Source organism: Nomascus leucogenys, chromosome 10 (assembly GCF_006542625.1).
Source record: "Nomascus leucogenys isolate Asia chromosome 10, Asia_NLE_v1, whole genome shotgun sequence".
NCBI classification, from domain to species: Eukaryota; Metazoa; Chordata; class Mammalia; order Primates; family Hylobatidae; genus Nomascus; species Nomascus leucogenys.
Window position 1 is genome coordinate 60,161,358 of NC_044390.1, and position 21,746 is coordinate 60,183,103.

General features: G+C 53.6%; 1 protein-coding gene across 2 annotated transcripts in view; it reads right to left on the bottom strand.

Annotated features, from left to right (window-relative positions):
- CARM1 (coactivator associated arginine methyltransferase 1) overlaps window positions 1–21,746 on the bottom strand; it is a 52,653-nt gene that overhangs the window by 5,375 nt on the left and 25,532 nt on the right. For both annotated transcript variants that reach the window (XM_030820846.1, XM_012509316.2), the window contains exons 2-8: window positions 13,568–13,693; window positions 10,201–10,307; window positions 9,137–9,241; window positions 6,069–6,179; window positions 4,280–4,457; window positions 1,830–1,920; window positions 1,550–1,631 (exon numbers count right to left, since the gene is read on the bottom strand). In XM_030820846.1, the coding sequence (XP_030676706.1) occupies window positions 1,550–1,631; window positions 1,830–1,920; window positions 4,280–4,457; window positions 6,069–6,179; window positions 9,137–9,241; window positions 10,201–10,307; window positions 13,568–13,693 (800 nt within the window). The remainder of the gene's footprint in view (window positions 1–1,549; window positions 1,632–1,829; window positions 1,921–4,279; window positions 4,458–6,068; window positions 6,180–9,136; window positions 9,242–10,200; window positions 10,308–13,567; window positions 13,694–21,746) is intronic.

Here is a 21,746-nt window from a genome sequence, read left to right on the forward strand (position 1 = left end):
ACACGCTGGACATGGTGGCTCACGCCTGTAATCCCAGCACTTTGGGAGGCTGAGGTGGGTGGATCACTTGAGGTTAGCAGTTCAAGACCAGCCTGGCCAACATGGTGAAACCCCATCTCTACTAAAAATACAAAAATTAGGTGGGTGTGGTGGTGCACGCCTGTAGTCCCAGCTACTCAGGAGGCTGAAGCAGGAGAATTGCTTGAACCCAGGAGGTGGAGGTTGCAGTGAGCCAAGGCCGTGCCACTGCACATACCAGCCTGGGTGAAAGAGCCAGACTCCATCTAAAAAAAAAAAAGGCGGGGGGGGGGGGGAGGGGCGGGGCTGGACGCGGTGGCTCATGCCTGTAATCCCAGCACTTTGGGAGGCCGAGGCAGGCGGATCACCTAAGCTCAGGAGTTTCAGACCAGCCTGGCCAACATGGCAAAACCCCATCTCTACTAAAATTACAAAAAATTAGCTGGGAGTGGTAGCAAGCGCCTGTACTCCCAGCTACTCAGGAGTCTGAGAATCAATTGAGCCCGGAAAGTGGAGGTTGCAGTGTGCTAAGATCATGCCACAGCACTCCAGCCTGGGCAACAGAGCAAGACTCCGTCTCAAAAAAAAGAAGAAAGAAAAAGAAAATGAGAGAAAAAAATGGATGGAAAAGACAGAAAAGAGTATAAGAATCATCTGAGATACGGTGAAAAGGTCCACTATACACGTAATTGGAATCCCAGAAGGAGAAAGAGAATGGGGCAGAGGTAGTGTTTAAAGAAATATTATCCAAGATTGTCCAAGAGTCTCCCAAAATGAATGAAAAACATCAAGAGCAGGGGGAAAACAGAATAAAACGGAACTTTTTTTTTTTTTTTTTTGAGACGGAGTCTCGCTGTGTTGCCCAGGCTGGAGTGCAGTGGTGTGATCTCAGCTCACTGCAAGCTCCGCCTGCCTCTCGGGTTCACGCCATTCTCCTGCCTCAGCCTCCCGAGTAGCTGACTACAGGCGCCCGCCACCACGTCTGGCTAATTTTTTGTATTTTTAGTAGAGACAAGGTTTCACCATGTTGGTCTCGATCTCCTAACCTCGTGATCTGCCCGCCTTGGCATCCTGAAGTGCTGGGATTACAGGTGTGAGCCACCGCACCTAGCTTTATTTTCCTTTTGATTTTTTAATCATGGATCTATGTATCAAAAACCTCAAGTAAAATCAATCAGTAAATCACATCAGCTTAGCAAGGATAAATTCATCTAGTAATGGTTCTTTTTTATTATTTATTTTAATTTTAAAAATAGTGATGGCGTCTCATGTTGCCCAGGCTGATCTTGAACTCCTGAGCCTAAATGCCCCTCCTGCCTTAGTCTCATCTAATAATGGTCCACATGTATTGCATGTTTCCTGTGTGCTAAGCGTCTACATGCATTGACGCTTTTGGGCCAAATCTCTGTGAGAGAGCTCTGTGCAGGGCAGAGGAGAGGGCTCAGAGAGGGGCCGTAGCTTCCTGAGGGCTGCACAGCTGCAGAGCAATGGCAAGTGATCACTGCAGCAGTGCCCTGGAGGCCCTACTCACCACCACAGGCTGCCGGAAATACTCATCCACCGCGGCACCTCGGAGGGCCGACAGGTCCACTCCGTGGAACGATGGCTGGTACCTGTGGACAGGCCCCACCCCCACAGCAAGGTCAGGGCTGCACAAGAGGCAGGTGGGGTAGCCCTGCCTTCTCTCCCAGTCAGCCCTCATCTAGCCCAAGTCTTTCAGAAAAAGAGGAGTGCAGGCTCCCTGGGGAGCTGGGGCTGTCCCTGAGAAGGCAGGCTGTGGGGCCCAGGCATGACACCCAGGGCACACTCACCAGAAGTTGGCCTTGGTGAACTGCTCCATGTAGAGCTGTTCATCCGTGAAGGGTGCAAGGTGGACGTCACCAATGGTGGGAAACATGTTTCCTGGGAGCGGGGCAGGGAGGGGTGCTGGCGTCAGGTGACACGTCCCACACTGCCTGGCAGAACTTCCAAAGGACTCCAAGACTCCCAACCCTGGGTGCTCCCAGCCTGTCATCCATTCGTTCCTGCACTCCTGTGACAGTGGCACCGAGCACCTATTCTGATCAGTGTTTCATCACCACCACGGGTACTTGACCTACACCAGCTCACGGATTCCACCTGAGACTGGGAGGCCAGTGGCTCATCTTTATGTCCCATTACTAGACCTGGGAGGTGTGAGGGACCTGCCAAAGACTTACGGGGAAGCAGGCAGTGCCCAGGATATGGCCAGGCGCTGCCTCTCAGGCCCTGCCGTCTGTGCATGTGTGCAGCCGGGAAAGCAAAGCAAAGTTGCTCTGGACAGAGGGAGGGTGGTGGGCCCCAGGCTACCCCAACGCCGCTGGGGACCTCAGTTGAGGCCAAGAGCCAGGTGGGGGAAGCTGAATCCACACCACAGGGACTGCCTAGGTTCTGGCACAGGCACCCAGCCGGCAGGGTGGGCCACTTGGCCTGCCTGGTCTGGGCACACAGACTAAGGGAAGGGCAGGGCCTCCCTCTGTGACTCAAGGGTAGACGCATGAGTCAGGGCCAGCGGCAGGGAGGACGAGCGCCCCACAGCCCCGCCTACCCCAAGGAGCACCTGGCCTCCAGATGTGGGCCCCCCAGCCTTACAAGCTAGGGGAGGAGATCCTGAGGTATCAGTGGGACTCTGCCTCCTCCTTACGCCACCAGGCTGTACCCGAGGCGAGAGCTGCAGGGCTGCAGCTGCTGGAACAGGGAGGGAGATGCACATGCTGGGGCTTCTGCCCTGGGGGACCTACAGGCACCATGGGAAGTGACCCAGCCTGGAAGGAACCTCTGGCTCCTGCTGACCAGGAGACATGTGACTGGGAGAGGGGAGGGCTGCCTTTAACCCCTGGAAGAGCTTCCTGAGCTGGACAGGAGTCCTCCTTGCACAGGCTTGGCCTCCCCTCTCCCTGCAAGCTGGCTGCTGGGCCGTGGGGGGCGCATGCAGCTGCCCACAGAGCCTGACTCCCGTCTGGCTTCATGTCCCATCAGGAGGGCCCCCCTCCGCTGGGGCTGTCCCCACCCCTATCCCCACCATCAGGGCAGAAGGGGAGGAGGGTGGGGCCCGCAGCCCCTGGAGCAGCCTTGCCTCCCATACTCACACCCAAGACATGAGACACAGCTGTGGGACACCACCTCCCACCTCCAGGAGCACAGCCAGCCAGGACCTGAGGGCCTGGATCCAGGGCGGGCCAGAGACGAGAGTGGAAGCTTCGCCCCCACCCCTGCCTGCACAAGCCCCACCAGCCTGCTGCTGCCCATGCTCCATCCCATGGCTGCTACCCTGGCTGAGGACCTGTCCCCCTCCACACGCACACACAGCTGCTTCCCTGTACAGAAATGCTCAGACACGCACGTACCTAGCATGAGAAGAGCCACAGACATATGCCTCAGGCATCAGGGCTGCACAGACCCCAAGACAGATGGGCAAATAGAAACAGTCACCCAGGCCAGGCACAGTGGCTCATGCCTATAATCCCAACACTTGGGGAGGCTGAGGCGGGAGGATCACCTGAGGTCAGGAGTTCATGACCAGCCTGACCAACATGGTGAAACGCCGTCTCTACTAAAAATACAAAACTTAGCTGGGTGTGGTGGTGCACACCTGTAATCCCAGCTACTCGGGAGGCTGATGCACAAAAATCGATTGAACTGGGGAGGTGGAGGTTGCAGTGAGACGTGAGCCGAGATTGCACCACTGCACTCCAGCCTTGGCAACAAGAGTGAAACTCTGTCTCAAAAAAAGAAACAGTCACCCAGTGACCAGAGGCCATACTTAGAGGCATGGATGGGAAGTGACAGATGGGCTTGCCAGACAGCTACCTCACCTCCTCACACACGTACATACGCACCCACACCCCTGCATTTGCACACATGCTCGCCCACCCCACCTCCTGGACTGTGAGGAGAGCAGGGCTTGTTGGGGAACTGCTGACCACAGAACCTGTCCCAATCCCCACTCCCAACCAGAGGCTGTCCTGCAGGAGCAGGACATGGGATGGCAGAGGTGCCAGGAGATCCTCTGTACTTTGTCTGGGCGGGTGGGCAGCTGGGTGTCTGGACGTGTTTGGGGCCCAGGGCTCCAGAGGCCACAGCTTGCTGGAGTGGGGTTGGGGTGGGAGTGGGGGAAAAGCCCAGGCTTCCCTACACCCCGGGCCACCGACAGCAAGCAGGGAGCTGAAGCACTGATGGCCTGGCTCAGTGGCAGCCAGGGGCTCCACCGAGGGTCCCGGCCTGTGTACCCCCCAGTGCTCACCGCTGGGCTTCAGGTACTTCTTGGCGTGGAGGTAGCTCTCCAGCATGCGCTCGTTGAAGAGCATGTAGCCCATGGGCTCCGAGATGATGATGTCCACCTGCTCAGGGAGTGACACCTCCTCCACCTTGCCCGGGATGACCACGATGCGGTCCGTCAGGTTGTTACTCTTCACCAAGACCTGCAGGCGGGCAGGGCCATGTGGGCTTCCCTGCGTCTTCCTGCCGTGGGGCCCTCCCTAGACCTCCTCTCAAGGGACAGCCTCCATCCGCACATGGCCATCGGGTGCCCCTCTGCCTCTTTCGCTGGCGCCCCAACCATGGCTGCGATTGGCCATAGCCTGTTAAAGAGCTCACTGTGGGCCGGGCGCGGTGCCTCACACCTGTAATACTAGCACTTTGGGAGGCCGAGGCAGGCGGATTGCTTGAGCTCATAAGTTGGGAGACTAGCCTGGCCAACATGGAGGCTCTACTAAAAATACCAAAAAAAAAAAAAAATTTTTTTTTTTTTTTTTTTTTTTTTTGAGACAGATTCTCACTCTGTTGCCCAGGCTGGAGGTGGTAGTGGCACCACCTCGGCTCACTGCAACCTCTGCCTCCCGGGTTCTAGCGATTCTCCCACCTCAGCCTCCCGAGTAGCCAGGACTACAGGCACCCACCACCACACCTGGCTAATAGGGTTTCGCCATGTTGGTCAGGCTGGTCTCGAACTCTTGACCTCAGGTGATCTGCCCGCCTAAGCCTCCCAAACTGCTGGGATTACAGGTGTGAGCCACCATGCCTGGCCTAAAAATACAAAAATTAGCCAGTTGCGGTGGTGGACAACTGTAATCCCAGCTATTCAGGAGCCTGAGGCAGGAGAATCACTTGAACCCGGGAGGTGGAGGTTGCAATGAGCCAGGATCGCACCACTGCACTCAAGCCTGAGCAACAGAGTGAGAGCGCCCCCCACCCAAAAAAAAAGAGAGTTCACTGTGACCCCAGCCCTGCCTCAGGGCCGTCCCCTGCTGCGGCCTCCTAGGTCCCCCAACCTTCGTCGACAACTGCTGGTGGCTGCAAAGAGGGGGACGAGCAGACATCACAACGCCACCAAAGCTAAAGCTGGATACACCCCCAACCCAGCAATTCCAGGGCTAGGGTGTGTCCTACAGACACAACCACATGTGGGAGAGGGGCTCAGGACAGCAGCGTCGGCCACGTGAAGACCTGGAAGGAGTCTGAGTGTCGTTGCAGACACAATTCAGCTAAAGCAACAGCGACACGGCTGGGCAAAGGAGTGCTCTGCGGCGGCAAGACAGAGCAAAGATGGCCCCCTCCACGACCCTGGCCCCACATCTATGAGAGAGGCAGAGCAGGGAATGGAGGGTGCAGCCCCCGCTGGTGCGAGAGGACGCTCACGTCTACAGCCACAGAACAGCTCTGCTCAGACTTTGTGGCCGTAGCTCCTCTCTGGTGATGGGGCTGGGGGTGGGAGCCAGGGGTGGGGGAGGAGAGCATGCTGTTTGCTCTTTTTTAGCTTTTATGTTTTGAACTTTGTGAAGGAAGGTTTCAGTGCAAAAAAAAAAAAAAAGAAAACAGGGAAATGACACGTGGCCCTGACTGCCGGTCACGAGGGAAAATCATCTCAGGCCCTGACGCCCCTCCCCGAAATGACTGTTTTGGGGACAACAAAGAGAGCAAAGCACACAAGTAATGTCCCCAAGCCCCTGGGCTTCCCAAGCTTCTCTAGGCTGGGGCCGGCATGGCACTCATGGGCGAGGACAAGGCTGGGCGGGCACCAGCGGGCCACTGACCTCGGCGTGCTGGGCCATGGTGCTGGCCTCCACTGCGTAGATTTTCCGTGCTCCAGCTTGGGCAGCAAAAAACGACAGGATCCCAGAGCCACAGCCAACATCAAGAACGATCTGAGGGAGGAGTGGGAGGTGAGAGCGAGACATAGGAGGTGATGGTGATGGGGAGGTGACAGTGATCATAAGGGATGTGCACATGATGAGGCATCTGTCTTCACTCTCAATGTTTGCCCTTTATGGGCTCTTGGTCAAAATGAAGCGAGAACTCAAGAGGAGCCATGGGCCACTCCTCTCGGAGGAGAAGCCCTGGGGAAGCTCCCGCTCGGCCCCAACCCTGTGGCCTGCAGGCCTCCGGATCATCTGGGGTGAGACGCACGGGCCTCCCCTGGAAGCTCACTGGCAGTTGAAAAGCATTTTTCCGGGGCCTCCGCAGTTCTAGCATGGAGGAAAGGGGCCCGAGGTGTTGGTGGCAGTGTCTCCCAGCTCCATGCTGACTCACGCCTGGAGAAGCAGCCCGTCTTGGCTGGGGCAGGTGAGCCGCCCAAGCCCTGGGGCCGGCTGGGCTCCCCGCAGGGCCACTGGCCTATGATGGTCACTCATGGCAGAGTCCAGGCCAAGGTCTGGGAGAACACACCACCTGTTCTGGATTTGTGGGATTGCTTCCACACGAGCAGACCAAGGGCAGACATTCCTGGTGGTGACAGGCATGAGCTTTTGAAGGACAAATGCTCTGGGCACGGTGAGTGCCTGCAGGGGAAGCTGGGGTCAGATGGGAAGGCCTCAGGGTACCGATCAGAGCTCCAAATGAACCAGGAAATGGATCTCCATCCTTGGGGAGCAGGAAGGGACTTCACCAACGGAGGACGTCCTTCCCAGACCTCAGCGGTCAGGAGGCTTGGGATGGCCCTGCTGGGGCAGACACTGTCGTGTCAAGACAACTCCTCCCCAGGGCCCAGGGCCTACTGTCCTCTGGGACGGTAAGCGATGCTAGGGGGGCATGACCCAGGCGCTGGATGAGGCAGATCCATGCAAATCCACGTGGAGAGATCCCCAAAATACTTGGGAGGTAAAAAACAGGCTCCCATTTGATTCAAAAGAGAAAACAGGCTGGGTGCGGTGGCTCACACCTGTAATCTCAGCACTTTGGGAGGCTGAGGCGGACGAACTGCTTGAGGCCAGAAGTTTGAGACCAGCTTGGGCAACACGGCAGAACCCCATCTCTACTAAAAATACAAAAATTAGCCGGGCATGGTGGCACATGACTGTAATCCCAGCTACTTGGGTGGCTGAGGCACAAGAATCGCTTGAACCCAGGAGGCGGAGGCTGCAGTGAGCTGAAATTGTGCCACTGCATTCCAGCCTGGGTGACAGAGTGAGAATCTGTCTCAAAAAAACCCCCAAAAAACAGAAAGAGAAAACAAAAACTCTGAGTAAGCCAGGTGCAGTGGCTCATGTCTGTAATCCAAGCACTTTGGGAGGTTGAGGTGGGCGGATCATGAGGTCAAGAGATCGAGACCATCCTGGGCAACAGGGTGAAACCCTGTGTCTACCAAAAATACAAAAATCAGCTGGGCTTGGTGGCGTGTGCCTGTAGTCCCAGCTACTCAGGAGGCTGAGGCAGGACAATCGCTTGAACCTGGGAGGTGGAGGTTGCAGTGAGGCCACTGCATTCCAGCCTGGTGACAAAGCAAGACTCCATCTCATAAAAAAAAAAAAAAAAAAGGTAGACACCAAAAACTCTGGCAAATGGGATGAAAAGGGAATACATTATACAGTTCTACTTTTTTTTTTTTTTTTTTTAAGACGGAGTCTTGCTCTCTTGCCCAGGCTGGAGTGCAGTGGCACAATCTCAGCTCACTGCAACCTCTGCCTCCCAGGTTCAAGCAATTCCCCTGCCTCAGCCTCCTGAGTAGCTGGGACTACAGGTGCCTGCCACCACGCCCAGCTAATTTTTGTATTTTATTTTAGTAGAGATGGGCTTTTGCCATGTTGGCCAGAGTGGTCTCGAACTGCTAACCTCAAGTGATCCACCTGCCTCAGCCTCCCAAAGTGCTGGGATTCCAGGTGTGAGCCACTGTGCCTGGCCGATTTCTACTTCTGAATACAGACGCTCTGCTCTGCTCTCTCTAATCATGAGTGCACATTATTTGGTGATATCAAAAAGCTTATTTATTAATTTTGTTTCTGAGGCAGGGTCTCGCACTGTGGCTCAGCCTGGAGAGCAGTACCCCAATCACAGCTCACTGCACTTTCAACTTCCTGGGCTCAAATGATACCCCTGCCTTGGCCTCCCAAAGTGCTGGGATTACAGACAGGTGTGAGCTACTCTGCCCAGCTCAATAAAATAATTCTAAAATATACGCTGATGTCTGCATGGGGAAAAATCTGGAAGAAGAGAGCTCATACTGAGGGGTAGTGGCTGTCTTGAAGGGAACTGATAGAGGCCTCTCAAGCCTATAATGTACATGCTGTGTTGAGTTTATATATCAAATGCATTTGTTTTTCTTGCTTTTTGGTTTTTTGTTTGTTTGTTTTGTTTTTGAGATGGAGTCTCGCTCTGTTGCCCAGGCTGGAGTGCAGTGGCGTGATCTCAGCTCACTGCAAGCTCTGCCTCCTGGGTTCATGCCATTCTCCTGCCTCAGCCTCCTGAGTAGCTGGGACTACAGGCACCTGCCACCACGCCCAGCTAATTTTTTTGTATTTTTTAGTAGAGACAGGGTTTCATCGTGTTAGCTAGGATGGTCTCGATCTCCTGATCTTGTGACCCGCCCGGCTTGGCCTCCCAGAGTGCTGGGATTACAGGCGTGAGCCACCGCACCCGGCCTTGTTTGTTTGTTTGTTTTTAAGAGACAAGAGTCTCACTCTGTCGCCCAGGCTGGAGTGCAGTGGCGCAATCATAGCTTACTGCAGCCTCAAACTCCTGGGCTGAAGCGATCCTCCTGCCTCAGCCTCCACAGTAGCTGGGATAAATGCATTTCTAATCTGAGAAAATTAAAGATAAAATCAATGAGCAAAGAAAAAAAAGAACAGAGACAGAAGCAGAGAGGTGGGCACATGCGTGGGCCACTCACCTTGTCCTTGAAGTCAGTGTGGTTTTGCAGGATGGCGCGCTGGTAGGTGCCTGTCCGCACGTAGTCCTGCATCATGTTCTGCTGCTGGGACAGGTAGCCATAAAACTGGAACAGAGACACACCAATGGCACGGGGCACAAGGTGGCACGAGGCAGCCAAGGCCCTGGCCAGCCCTGTGATAGAGCAAGGGGCCATCTCAAGCACAAACCTCCCTCGGGAGGCCGTGCACCCTCTGCCTGGGCCCCACTAGCAGCTCCAGGAGAGGGAGCAGGAAGCCGGAGGGCAGCCCCCAGGAGGACACCGCCACTATCACTGCAGCCAGTGGCAACGGCTGGATGCCGCCTGGACCTGGAAGCCACCCAGGAGAATTCAAGATTTGCCACAGGCAGGGTTCTGGCATCGGGGGCCACCTGCCCCATCTTGAGGGCCCCAAAGAAGAAGAGAAGCGGATCGAACAGAGCCCTAGAACTCAGAGCGCCAGGCAGGTGAGGTGTGGTGTCTCTCTGTAAGACAACGGGCGATCGGGAGGCAGCGTGGCACCTGGGCAGGGGCACAGGCTTTGGCATCAGGCAGACCTGGCTTCCCATCTTGGCTCTGTTGCATAATAGCTGTGTGACTTGGAGCAAGTCACTTAACCTCTCTGAGCCTCAGTTTTCTCATCTGTAAAATGGGGACAATAATAGCACTTACCTCCTAGCGTTGTTGGGAAGGTCCAAGTGCTTCTGTGCATGTGACAGCGCTTAGACCAGGGCCTGGCATGCAGGGAGCGCTCAGGGCATTGTAACTGCTCTACCGTTATTCACAACGCCTGTGGCCCTGAGCTCCACCTGTGCTCAGATCCTTCCAGCAACCCTCTCAGGCAGGCACCTGCATCTCCGCTTCACAGATGAGGAAACTGAGGCCCAGCCAGCGGAGGAAACCTGCCCAAGGCTACATGGCCAGTAAGGGACAGAGCCAGGACGGGAACTTGGGTGGGCCTTTCCTGTGCTGCGTGGCCTCCTGTGGGCGGGTGGCAGGGGGGCTGCCAGGGGGAGGCGGCCTGGCTGAGGACGAGTGCAACCCACCTGGAAGTACTGCACGGCAGAAGACTCCTCCGTCCGCTCGCTGAACACGGACCGCTCCAGGGTGTGGCCCCGGCAGGTTTTCAGGATATTGTAGAAGGAACAGAAATCTGGAACAGGGAAGCCAAGTCACCGGGGGGCGGTCAGCAACCCAGCATGTGGCCATCTGGGAGGGAAGGTTCTGGATGGCCGTATGTCCTGACATTTCTCCCTTGAACATACAGGGCTGGTGATTTCTCTTCCCCAAAAAACAATTTTCAAAGTTCAAAGAAAAGATGAAGGGCAGCCATGCCTGCACCCTGGTGACTGACATGAGAAGAGGGCAGGTAGCCTGCATGTGGGGCTGCTGTCTGGTGGGAGTGGGCCTGGGGATTCCTCACCAAAGGGCAGCTTGGTGAAGCTCTCAAGCACACGCCCACTGGCCCGGGAGTCAAAGCTCTGACAAATAAGCCCAAGTCCACCCAGAAGCTCAGGGCGGCATCTGTGTGGGGGCAGCAGACACTGCAATGTCCAGTAAGAGGGGACTGGACAAACCCCAGGGGCACAGAAAAGCACAGTAGAGGCCAGGTGCAGTGGCTCATGCCTGTAATCCCAGCACTTTGGGAGGCTGAGGTGGGAGGCTGAGGTGGGCAGATCAGTTGTCAGGAGTTCCAGACCAGCTTGGGCAACATAACAAGACCCTGCCTCGTTAAAAAACAAAAACAAAAACAAGAAATAAAAAATTAAGGGGGGCCAGGCGCGGTGGCTCACGCTTGTAATCCCAGCACTTTGGGAGGCCGAGGTGGGCGGATCACAAGGTCAGGAGATCGAGACCATGGTGAAACCCCGTCTCTACTAAAAATACAAAAAATTAGCCGGGCGTGGTGGCGGGCGCCTGTAGTCCCAGCTACTTGGAGAGGCTGAGGCAGGAGAATGGCGTGAACCCGGGAGGCGAAGCTTGCAGTGAGCCGAGATTGCGCCACTGCACTCCAGCCTGGGCGACAGAGTGAGACTCCATCTCAAAAAAAAAAAAAAAAAAAAAAAAAAAAAAAATTAAGAAAAGCACGGCAGAGAATCACCAATCACCACCCTTCCCCAAGACGCAACGGTATGTGGCCCTTTAAAACAGGCTCTATCTATTTGGCTGGGCACTGTGGTTTTCAACTGTAATCCCAGCACATTGGGAGGCTGAGGCGGGTGGACTGCTTGAGCCCAGGAGTTTAAGAGGCCAGCCTGGGCAACAGAGCAAGACCCTGTCTCTACAAGAAATAATAAGCCAGGCACGGTGGCTCATGCCTGTAATCCTAGCACTTTGGGAGGCTGAGGCGAGTGGATCACTTGAGGTCAGGAGTTCGAGACCAGCCTGGCCAACATGGTGAAACCCTGTCTCTACTAAAAATACAGAAATTAGCCAGGGATGGTGGTGGGCACCTGTAGTCCCAGCTACTCAGGAGGCTGAGGCGGGAGAATCACTTGAACCCGGGAGGTGGAGGTTGCAGTGAGCCAAGATTGCACGACTACACTCCAGCCTGGGCAACAGAGTGAGACTCTGTCTTAAAATAAAATAAAATAAGCGAAATAATAAAATAAAATAAAATTAAAATAAAATTAAAGCTGTATTTATTAACATAGAATAATAGCCACTAAATTATATCAAGTAGAAAACAAAACAATATTTAAGACAATCTCTTTAAAAATTAAAAGACACGTCAGGCAAGGTGGCTCACGCATGTAATCCTAGCACTTTGGGAGGCTGAGGCAGGCGGATTACCTGAGGTCAGGAGTTCAAGACCAGCCTGGCCAACATGGTGAAACCCCCGTCTCTACTAAAAATACAAAAAATTAGCTGGGTACAGTGGCACGTGCCTGTAATCCCGGCTACTGAGGGCGCTGAGGCAGGAGAATCGCTTGAACCTGGGAGACAGAGGTTGCAGTGAGCCGAGATCGCGCCACTGCACTCCAGCACTCCAGCCTGGGTGACAGAGCGAGACTCCGTCTCAAAAAAAAATTAAAGACACGGTTCGGGATGAGCAAGTTCTGGAGATGGGTGGTAGTGATAGTTGCACAACAATGTTAATGTGCTGCTTGCTACCAACCTACACACTTCAAAAGGGTTAAAATGACCAAATTTTGTTATGTAGATTTTAGCACAACTTTTAAAAACTGACAGAACTGAAATAAAAAATATTAAAATACAAATAGTCTTAAGAGTGGGAATGGCCGGGTGCAGTGGCTCATGCCTGTAATCCCAGCACAGCACTTTGGGAGGCTGAGGCGGGTGGATCACTTGAGGCCAGGAGTTTGAGACCAGCCTGGGCAATATGAAAAAACTCCATGTCTACTATAATAAAAACACAAAAATTAGCCAGGCATAGTGGCACACACCTGTAGTCCCAGCTACTCAGGAGGCTGAGGCATGAGAATCGCCTGAACCTGGGAGGTGGAGGTTGCAGTGAGCCAAGATAGCTCCACTGAACTCCAGCCTGGGCAACAGAGTGACAGTCTTTCTCAAAAAATAAAAATAAAAAAAAATAAAAGGGCCGGGTGCGGTGGCTCACATCTGTAATCCCAGCACTTTGGGAGGCTGAGGAGGGCGGCTCATTTGAGGCCAGGAGTTCGAGACCAGCCTGGGCAACACATCCCTACAAAAAATTAGCCAGGCGTGGCAGCTTCACACAGGTGGCCCTGAGGGCTCAGGCTGCCCAAGGTACATCTGGGTCACTGCACAGCCTCCTTGAGACAAGGGGGAGGCCGGCAGTGGCTATGGGCAGTCAGCCTCCCACCTCCAGCTGTCCCTGCACCAGCCCCCGTGTCAACCACTGGGCTCACTCCAGCTCTCGGGTAACCGAGCCTGCAGCAGGACCTTCAGACCGTCTCCAGCCCTGAGCGTCCCTCGACACCTCCACTGCTACCCTGGCTGTATCCACCTGGGGTTCTCCCACCTTTAGTCAGGAATCTTGTGTCCACCTGTGCCCCCAAGGTGGGTTGGTTAGGCCCTTCTGGTGGCTTCTCTGCACCCTGAACAAACTCTTCCTGCCTCTAGGACCTTGTCTCACTCCATCCTCTAAACTCCAATCACAGCTGGCCCGGGGCTGGCCACTGCCAGAAAGACTGGGCCCAGGTGGTCAGGATGGGCCTCTTGGAGGTGGGGACATACGAGCCAAGCCCCAAAAGACCCAGAGGAGCCGGCGAGGGAGGGTCTGGGATCCAGCATTTGCCCAGGCAGTGGAGTGTATTCTGGGCATATCTGCGTGTGGGAATGCGGTTTTGAGGGCAGCGGAGCCTTCTCAAGGATGCACGGGCCACCCCTTAGCCAGGCTCCACGCCCCTGCCCACCAGGGCTCTGGGCGCTCTGGGCTGGTGTCACCGGAATGGAAGGAGGGCCACGTACCGTTGGGTGTGGCGAACTGGATGAGGACACTGTTGCAGCCCAGGGTGATGATGAAGGACTGCTTGCCCACACGGCTGCACTCTGTCTCTCGGGACACTGAGCACTTAAAGACACACACATCTTCATCTACGAGAGAAGACAGGCTGGCGTGAGCGGTGCAGCCCTGTTGGCTGCCTTCTTTTGAGCCCGAGTCCCTGTCGCCCTCCTGCTGCCTCCCCTTGGTGCCCCCAGATTCTTCCAGAGTGCCACAAAACCACCCTGGCAGCACTGCCGGGTGCCCTGACTGCCCAGCCCACATTGAAGACAAGGGAGCGGCTGATCAGACTGCAGGAACACAGCCTGTGTCCTCAGGATGACCAGGGATGAGACAGGGGCATGGTGAAGGCTGAGGTGGGCAGACAGGGCCAACGAGGCATGGTGCTGGCCCACAAGAACTCAGAGCTGGAGCTGCCTTTGCCCCGCTCGGCTGAGCCCTTCTGTTCTTGGATGGGTGCAGTGCAGTGACTGCATGTGGCCAGTGGAGCCAGACTGCCGGGTTCACACCCTATCCCCGCCATTTTTTCACTGTGACACAGGCAGGTCCCTCAGCCTCTCTGGAACTGGGGTTCTCACCATCAGATGGGGCTAATGGCGGGGCAGTGGTCTAGTGAATTATGACACTGTCTCCCTGTACCCATCATGATAGCTGTTACTAGTAATTCATTCCACAAACCTGCGGCCACTCCACTCCAGCCAAATGGTGAAACTTAGCGATGCCAGGAACGGTCCGGCCCAATCAGGCGCTGTGCCTGTCTGCCGTACTGCAGTGGGACAGGTGCATCATCTGCAGTATTCTTGGCAAAAATGTTTGCCCTAGTCCCATCTTCAAGGGACAACAGAAAAGGACAGGTTGTGGGGCAGGCTACAGGACAACCAGCCTGGTCTCCTCGAACAGGCCAATGTCAGGAAAGACCAAAATGGTGGGAGCTATTCCAGAGTGCAGGAGACAAGAAAGAGGGGAGTGCCCAATGCAATGCAAAGTGGGACCCTGGGCTGGAGCCGAATGAAAAATGTTTTTAAAAGTTATAAAGGACAACTGGGGAGGCTGGGCCCACACCTCTAATTCCAGCACTTTGGGAGGCCAAGGCAGGAGGACCACTTGAACCCAGGAGTTGGAGATCAGCCTGGGCAGCATAGCAAGACCCTGTCTCTACAAAAAAATTTAAAAATTAGGCAGGCGTGGTGGCACGTGCCTGTTGTCTTAAAGACTCAGGAGGCCGAGATGGAAGGATCACTTGAGCCTGGGAGGTTGAGGCTACAGTGAGCCATGACTGTGCCACTGCATTCCAGCCTGGCTGACAGAGCAAGACCTTGTCTCAAAAAAATAAATAAAGAACAACTGGGGAGCTGGACAGAGTGGCTCACACCTGTGGTCCCAGCTACTTGGGAGGCTGAGGTGGGAGGATTGCTTGAGCCCAGGAGGTTGAGGCTGTAGTGAGCTATGATGGTGCCACTGCGCTCTAGTCTAGGCAACAGAAGTGAGATCTTATTAAAAAAAAAAAAAAAAAAAAAAGACAACTAGGGAAATGTGAGCATGGACTACATATTTCATAATTTTAAGTTATTTGGATGTGACAATGGTATTGTGGTTTTGTAGAGAAATGCATATTTTCTTAGAAAACACATGTGGAAGTATTTATCGCAAATTCCCATGACGTCAGTAGCTTGCTTTTGAATAGCCCATCACAACAACAACAACATGAGTGCAAATATGGCAAAAGTGTTCTCAATCACCCTGAATAGCCAAAACAATCTTGAAAAAGAATAAAGTTGGAAGATTCCCATGTCTCAATTTCAAATTTTACTATGAAGGTACAGTAATGAAAACAGTGTAGTGGTACTGGCAAAAGAAAGGAGACACAGATCAATGGAACAGAATCAAGATTCCAGAAATAAACCCTTATACTTATCCTCAATTGATTTTTGACAAGGATGCCAAGAACATTCAATGGGGAAAGAATAGTGTCTTCAACAAACACTGTTGAGGAAACTGGATAACCACAGAGAAAAGAATGAAGTTAAACCCCTACCTCACACCATATACAAACAAAACAGAACTCAAATGGAGCAATGACCTAAATATAAGAGCTAAAACAAGGCCGGGCGCAGTGGCTCACGCTTGTAATCCCAGCACTTTGGGAGGCCGAGGCGGGTGGATCACGAGGTCAGGAGATCGAGACCACGGTGAAACCCCGTCTGTACTAAAAATACAAAAAATTAGCCGGGCGTGGTGGCGGGCGCCTGTAGTCCCAGCTACTCAGAGAGGCTGAGGCAGGAGAATGGCGTGAACCCGGGAGGCGGAGCTTGCAGTGAGCCGAGACTGCGCCACTGCACTCCAGCCTGGGTGACAGAGCAAGACTCCATCTCAAAAAAAAAAAAAAAAAAAAGGAGCTAAAACAAGAAAACTCTTAGGAGAACTATTTGCAAATCATCTATTGTTAAGTATTTAGTGTCCAAAATATATAAAAAACTATTTTAGGGTCAGGCACGGTGGCTGACACCTGTAATCCCAGTACTCTGGGAGGTGGGCAGATTACTAGAACCCAGGAGTTTGAGACCAGCCTGGGCAACATGGTGAAATCCCATCTCTACTAAAAATATAAAAATATTAGTGAGGTGTAGTGGCATGTGCCTATAGTCCCAACTACTTGGGAGGCTGAGGTGGGAGAATCACCTGAGCCCAGGAAGTTGACACTGCAGTGAGCAGAGATGGCAACACTGCACTCTAGCCTGGGTGACAAGAATAAGAGCATGTCTCAAAAAAAAAAAAAAAAAAAAAAGTCTGGGCACAGTGGCTCACGCCTGTAATCCCAGCACTTTGGGAGGGCAAGATGGGTGGATCACGAGGTCAGGAGATCAAGACCATCCTGGCTAACACAGTGAAATCTTGTCTCTACTAAAAATACAACAAAACAAAACAAAATTAGCTGGGCGTGGTGGCAGGCGCCTGTAGTCCCAGCTACTCAGGAGGCTGAGGCAGGAGAACGGTGTGAACCCGGGAGGTGGAGCTTGCAGTGAGCCAAGATCACACCACTGCACTCCAGCCTGGGCAACAGAGCAAGACTCTGTCTCAAAAAAAAAAAAAAAAAAAAAGAAACAACAATGATTTTTTATCTCTTTTTATTATATTTATATTTTGAGATGGAGTCTCACTCCATCACCCAGCCTGGAGTGTGGTGGCACAATTTTGGCTTGCTGTGACCTCTGCCTCCCGGATTCTAGGGATTTTCCTGCCTCAGCCTCCGGAGTAACTGGGGGACTACAGGTGTGCGCCACCACGTCCAGCTTGTTTTTGTACTTTTAGTAGAGATGGGGTTTCACCATGTTGGTCAGGCTGGTCTTGAGCTCCTGAGCTCAAGTGCTCTGTCTGCCTTGGTGTCCCAAAGTGCTGGGATTACAGAGGTGAGCCACTGCGCCCGGCCTATATATTTTTAATATATATATATTTATATATAAGCCACTGGGCTGGGCCAAGAACTTTTTTAACTCAACAACAAAGAGATAGCCAGGGCCGGGCACAGGCTCATGCCTGTAATCCCAGCACTTTGGGAGGCCAAGATGGCAGGATAACTTGAGGCCAGGAGTTCAAGGTCAGCCTAGGCAACATAGTAAGACCCCATCTCTACAAAAAAATAAACAAAATTAGCCGGGCATGGTGGTGCATGCCTGAGATCCCAGCTACTCGGGAGGCTGAGGTGGAAGGATTGCTTGAGCCTGGGAGCTCAAGGCTGCAGTTAGCTATGATTGTGCCTGTGAACAGCCACTGCACTCCAGCCTGGGCAACATAGCAAGACTCCATCTCTTTAAAAAAACAAAAACAAAAACAAACAAAAAAAAACAGCTGGCCAAGCGCAGTGGCTCATGCCTGTAATCCCAGCACTTTGGGAGGCCGAGGCGGGCAGATCACCTGAGGTCAGGAGTTCAAGACCAGCCTGGCCAACGTGGCGAAACGCCATGTCTACTAAAAACACAAAAATTAGCCAGACATGATGGCAGGTGCCTGTAGTCCCAGCTACTCAGGAAGCTGAGGCAGGGAGAATTGCTTGAATCAGGGAGGTGAAGGTTGCAGTGAGCTGAGATAGCGCCATTGCACTTTAGCTTGGGCAACACAGCGAAACTCCGTTTCAAAAAAAAAAAAAAAAAAAAAGGCTGGGCGCAGTGGCTCAAACCTGTAATCCCAGCACTTTCGGAGGCTGAGGCAGGCAGGTGATCACAAGGTCAGGAGATCGAGACCATCCTGGCTAACATGGTGAAACCCCGTCTCTACTAAAAATACAAAAAATTAGCCGGGTGTGGTGGCTGGTGCCTGTAGTCCCAGCTACTCGGGAGGCTGAGGCAGGAGAATGGCGTGAACCCGGGAGGCGGAGCTTGCAGTGAGCCAAGATCGCGCCACTGCACCCCAGCCTGGACGACAGAGCCAGACTCGTCTCAAAAAATAAATAAATAAATAAAAACAAAACAAAGCAAAAAAACCCAACAGACACTCGTATGCAAGCATTCACAGCAGTACTTATTCATGACAGACACAAGATAGAAATACAACCCAAATGTTCATAAACTGACAAACAGATAAACAAACATGGCTTATCTATAAAATGAAACATTATTCAGCCATAAAAATAAAGGAAGCACTGAGCCATGCGACAACATGAATGAATAGCAGAAACATCATGCTGAAAGAAGCCAGACACAAATGATTGTATTTATATGAAATATTCACAGAAGGCACACTGCTGGTGGCTGAGAGCTGGGAGAAGGCAGGAATGGGGAGCAACTGCTTAATGGAAGTGGGGTCTCCTTTTGGGGTGACAAACATATTTTGGGAGTAGACAGAGGTGATTGTTATGCGACATTGTAAAGGGGCTGATTTCCTGTTATAAGATAATAGCTCTTGACCTCCCAGGCTCAAGCCATCCTCCCACCTCAGCCTCCCGGGTAGCTGGAACCTCACGCGCGTCCACCACCCCTGGCTAATTTTATTTTTTTGTAGAGATGAGGGTCTCACTATGTTGCCCAGGCTGGTCTGAAACTCCTGGGGCTCATGTGATCCTCCCACCTTGGCCTCCAAAGTGCTGGGATTACAGGTGTGAATTTTGCTTCAATAGAAAAAGAAAAATGGTCCGGGCGTAGTGGCTCACACCTGTAATTCTAGCACTTTGGGAGGTGGGCGGATCACTTGAACCCAGGAGTTTGAGAAACACCTGTCCAACATGGCAAAACCCCGTCTCTACTAAAAGTACAAAAATTAGCAAGGCATGGTGGCGGGTGCCTGTAATCCCAGCTACTCAGGAGGCTGAGGCAGGAGAATCGCTTGAATCCAGGAGGTGGAGGTTGCAGTGAGCCGAGATGGCACCACTGCACTCCAGCCTGGGCGACAGAGCGAGACTCTTTCCGTCTCAAAAAAAAAAAAAAAAAAAAAAAAAAAAAAAAAAAAAATTAAAAGAAAACTGTTCCTAAGTGATGAGTCCAGGTATGAGGGCCTACAGATATGAGACCTGCAGGGCAGCTCCCCAGCCACACCCAGCCAGTCCTGCCAGACTCTCTCCCACCCCAGGAGCCAGGTGCCGCCCTCCTGAGAGGGCAGGGCATGGAGGAACCTCCTGAGCCCTGCCAGGAGGAGGGTGTCAGCAGGCCACTGCCCCAGACTCACAGCCTCACCACACCCACAGAGGCCCCAAGATAAAGGGCTCCCAGCTGTAGGTGGGTCCCAGGGACATCCAACCTTGGCATGGTGCCCACACTCATACCCGTCCTGGGGCAAGAGATACTGTCGATCTGTTGGCCACACCTGGGTGACAGCAAGTGGGCCCAGGGAGGCCTGTTTACCAAGCAGCCTGGCAACCCGATGTTGCCTGAGGCGCCCCTCTCTGACCTGGCGCCAGGCAGGCAACTACAGGACCTGTGGCCAAGTGAAGCCTGGCTGTACCCAGCCAAGGCTAGGGCTGGGCTTAGGCCAAAGATGCCGGGGCTGAGGGCAAGTGGATCGCTTCATCACAGCAGCAGCTGCTGAAGCCCGTGGAGCCGGCAGCTTCTCAAAGTCACAGCTCTATCCCCAAGCTAGTCCCTGGCACACGGAAGACACCTGGGAAATACTGACAAACCAAAAAAAAAAAAAAAAAAAAAAGAAAAAAGAAAAACGACAAGCTAGACCATGTTCCTCTCTTTGTTCAGGAAACACCCGAGCCTCTGAGCTCTGTGCCCATCATTCCTCATGGCTCTCTCCGCCTTGGCCCCTCCCCACGGACACACTCAATCCTCTAATCCCTACATGGGCCAGGCCCCAGGCCTCTGCACATGCTGTTCCCACTTTCTCCCTTCCTCTCCCCTCCCTCTGCTACTATGGGTCCAGTGGGCCATCGCACACCTGGCCCAGGGTCACCTGTGAGCAGGCAGGGAATGCAAGCCTGTCTCCTGGCTCACGAACAGCACCCCAGGAGGAGGGCAGAAGGGAGCCTTGGGGCCCGGGATGCACAGGCGTCTGGAGCCAGCAGTGGTGATTCAGTGCTCGCCACAGATGCAGCCCTGCCCGCGGGAAACTCACTGTGGCATCCTCTCAAGGCCAACAACCACCTCCCAAAGCGGCCATTCAGCTGGGGAGAAGCAGTATGGGAGCTGCGGAAGGGGGCAGGACCCCAGGATTCAGAAAGGCCCTCTGTGTCGGCCTCTAGAGACTAATCGAAAAGGCACCACTGTTGCGGCATCAGCCAGCGCATGTTGGGGACTGTGTGCACATGGCCTGGAGAGGTGGGGGACAGGCTGCAGGGCTAGCAGGCCAGGGTGACCAAAAAGCAGACTCCAGAGCCAGGAGGCTGTGGTGAGTTCAGGCCAATTGAGGCCAGGCCAGAGTTGGGGTATCTTTTTTTTTCGAGACTAAGTCTCACTCTGTCACCTAGGCTGGAGTGCAGTGGCACAATCTCAGCTCACCCAACTTCTGTCTCCCGGGTTCCAGCGATTCTCCTGTCTCAGCCTCCCGAGTAGCTGGGATTACAGGCATGCACCACCACACCCGGCTAATTTTTGTATTTTTATTAGAGACAGGGTTTCACCATGTTGACCAGGCTGATCTCGAACTCCTGATCTCAGGTGATTCGCCAACCTCGACCTCCCAAAGTGCTGAGATCACAGGTGTGAGCCGCCGTGCCTGGCCCAGAGCTAGCATTTCTTTATCCTGCAGTAAAAGGAAAGGGACTGGGATCTCCAGGTGGAGTCTCCAACAGGGAACGTGAAGAACACGAACCCAGACTGAGTGTTACGCTTCGGCCACCCCTGGACCCAGCCTGGGGCTATTGGCTGGCCTGCTGTGCTGCACTTGGCCCTGATGAAGCAGTGGGGCCAAGGGAGGAGGGGCTGGAACTGCAGGGAAGGGGGTAGAAAAACTGCCCCATCTTTGAGGCAGCCTTTCTTGCTCCCCAGGAATCAGCCCCTCACCATGTGAATCCAGGTCACAAACCCCCAGTTGCCATGAGCCAGGCCTGCCCACACCCTGCGGAGGCTGGGATGTCACATGACGTAAGAGTGACAACACTCTAAGGGCCAGGCTCTGTTCCAGTGCCTTATGTCGACCTCCTGTTTCCTCTTCTGATCACCTCTGGGAGTACCTACTCTCACTATGCTCTTATTTGCTCAGAGAGGTTAAGTATATTGCTCAAGGTCACACAGCAAGAGTGGCTGAGGTGACTGGCACCGGCATGCCCACTCCTCACCAATGCACCACCCGATGTCTCTGCGCTTCCTAGAGCAGGGCTTGGCTGACTTTCTGTGTAAAGGACCAGACAGTAAATATTGTGTGCTTCCTGGGGAATCTGATCTCTGCTGGGGAATCTGATCTCTGCTACAATTACTCTATTCTGCCTTGCAGCAGACAATATGTAAACAAATGAGCATGGCTGTGTGCCCATAAAGCTTTATTTGAAAAACCCGGAAGGATTACAGGTGCAGAGCAGAGGCTGGACCCTCAGCGTCTTCGCCACCCACTTCCTTATCTGTTCACCAGGCACTAGGCAATGGAGACACGCTCCCCATCCTAGAGGCGGTGGCAGACAGAGATCCCCAGGTGGTGGACTCTGTAGGTGCCTGGAGGTGGCACCTGACCCAGCCTGGGAAGGAGACTGGGGACAGATCTGCCAGTGAGGGGAAGTGC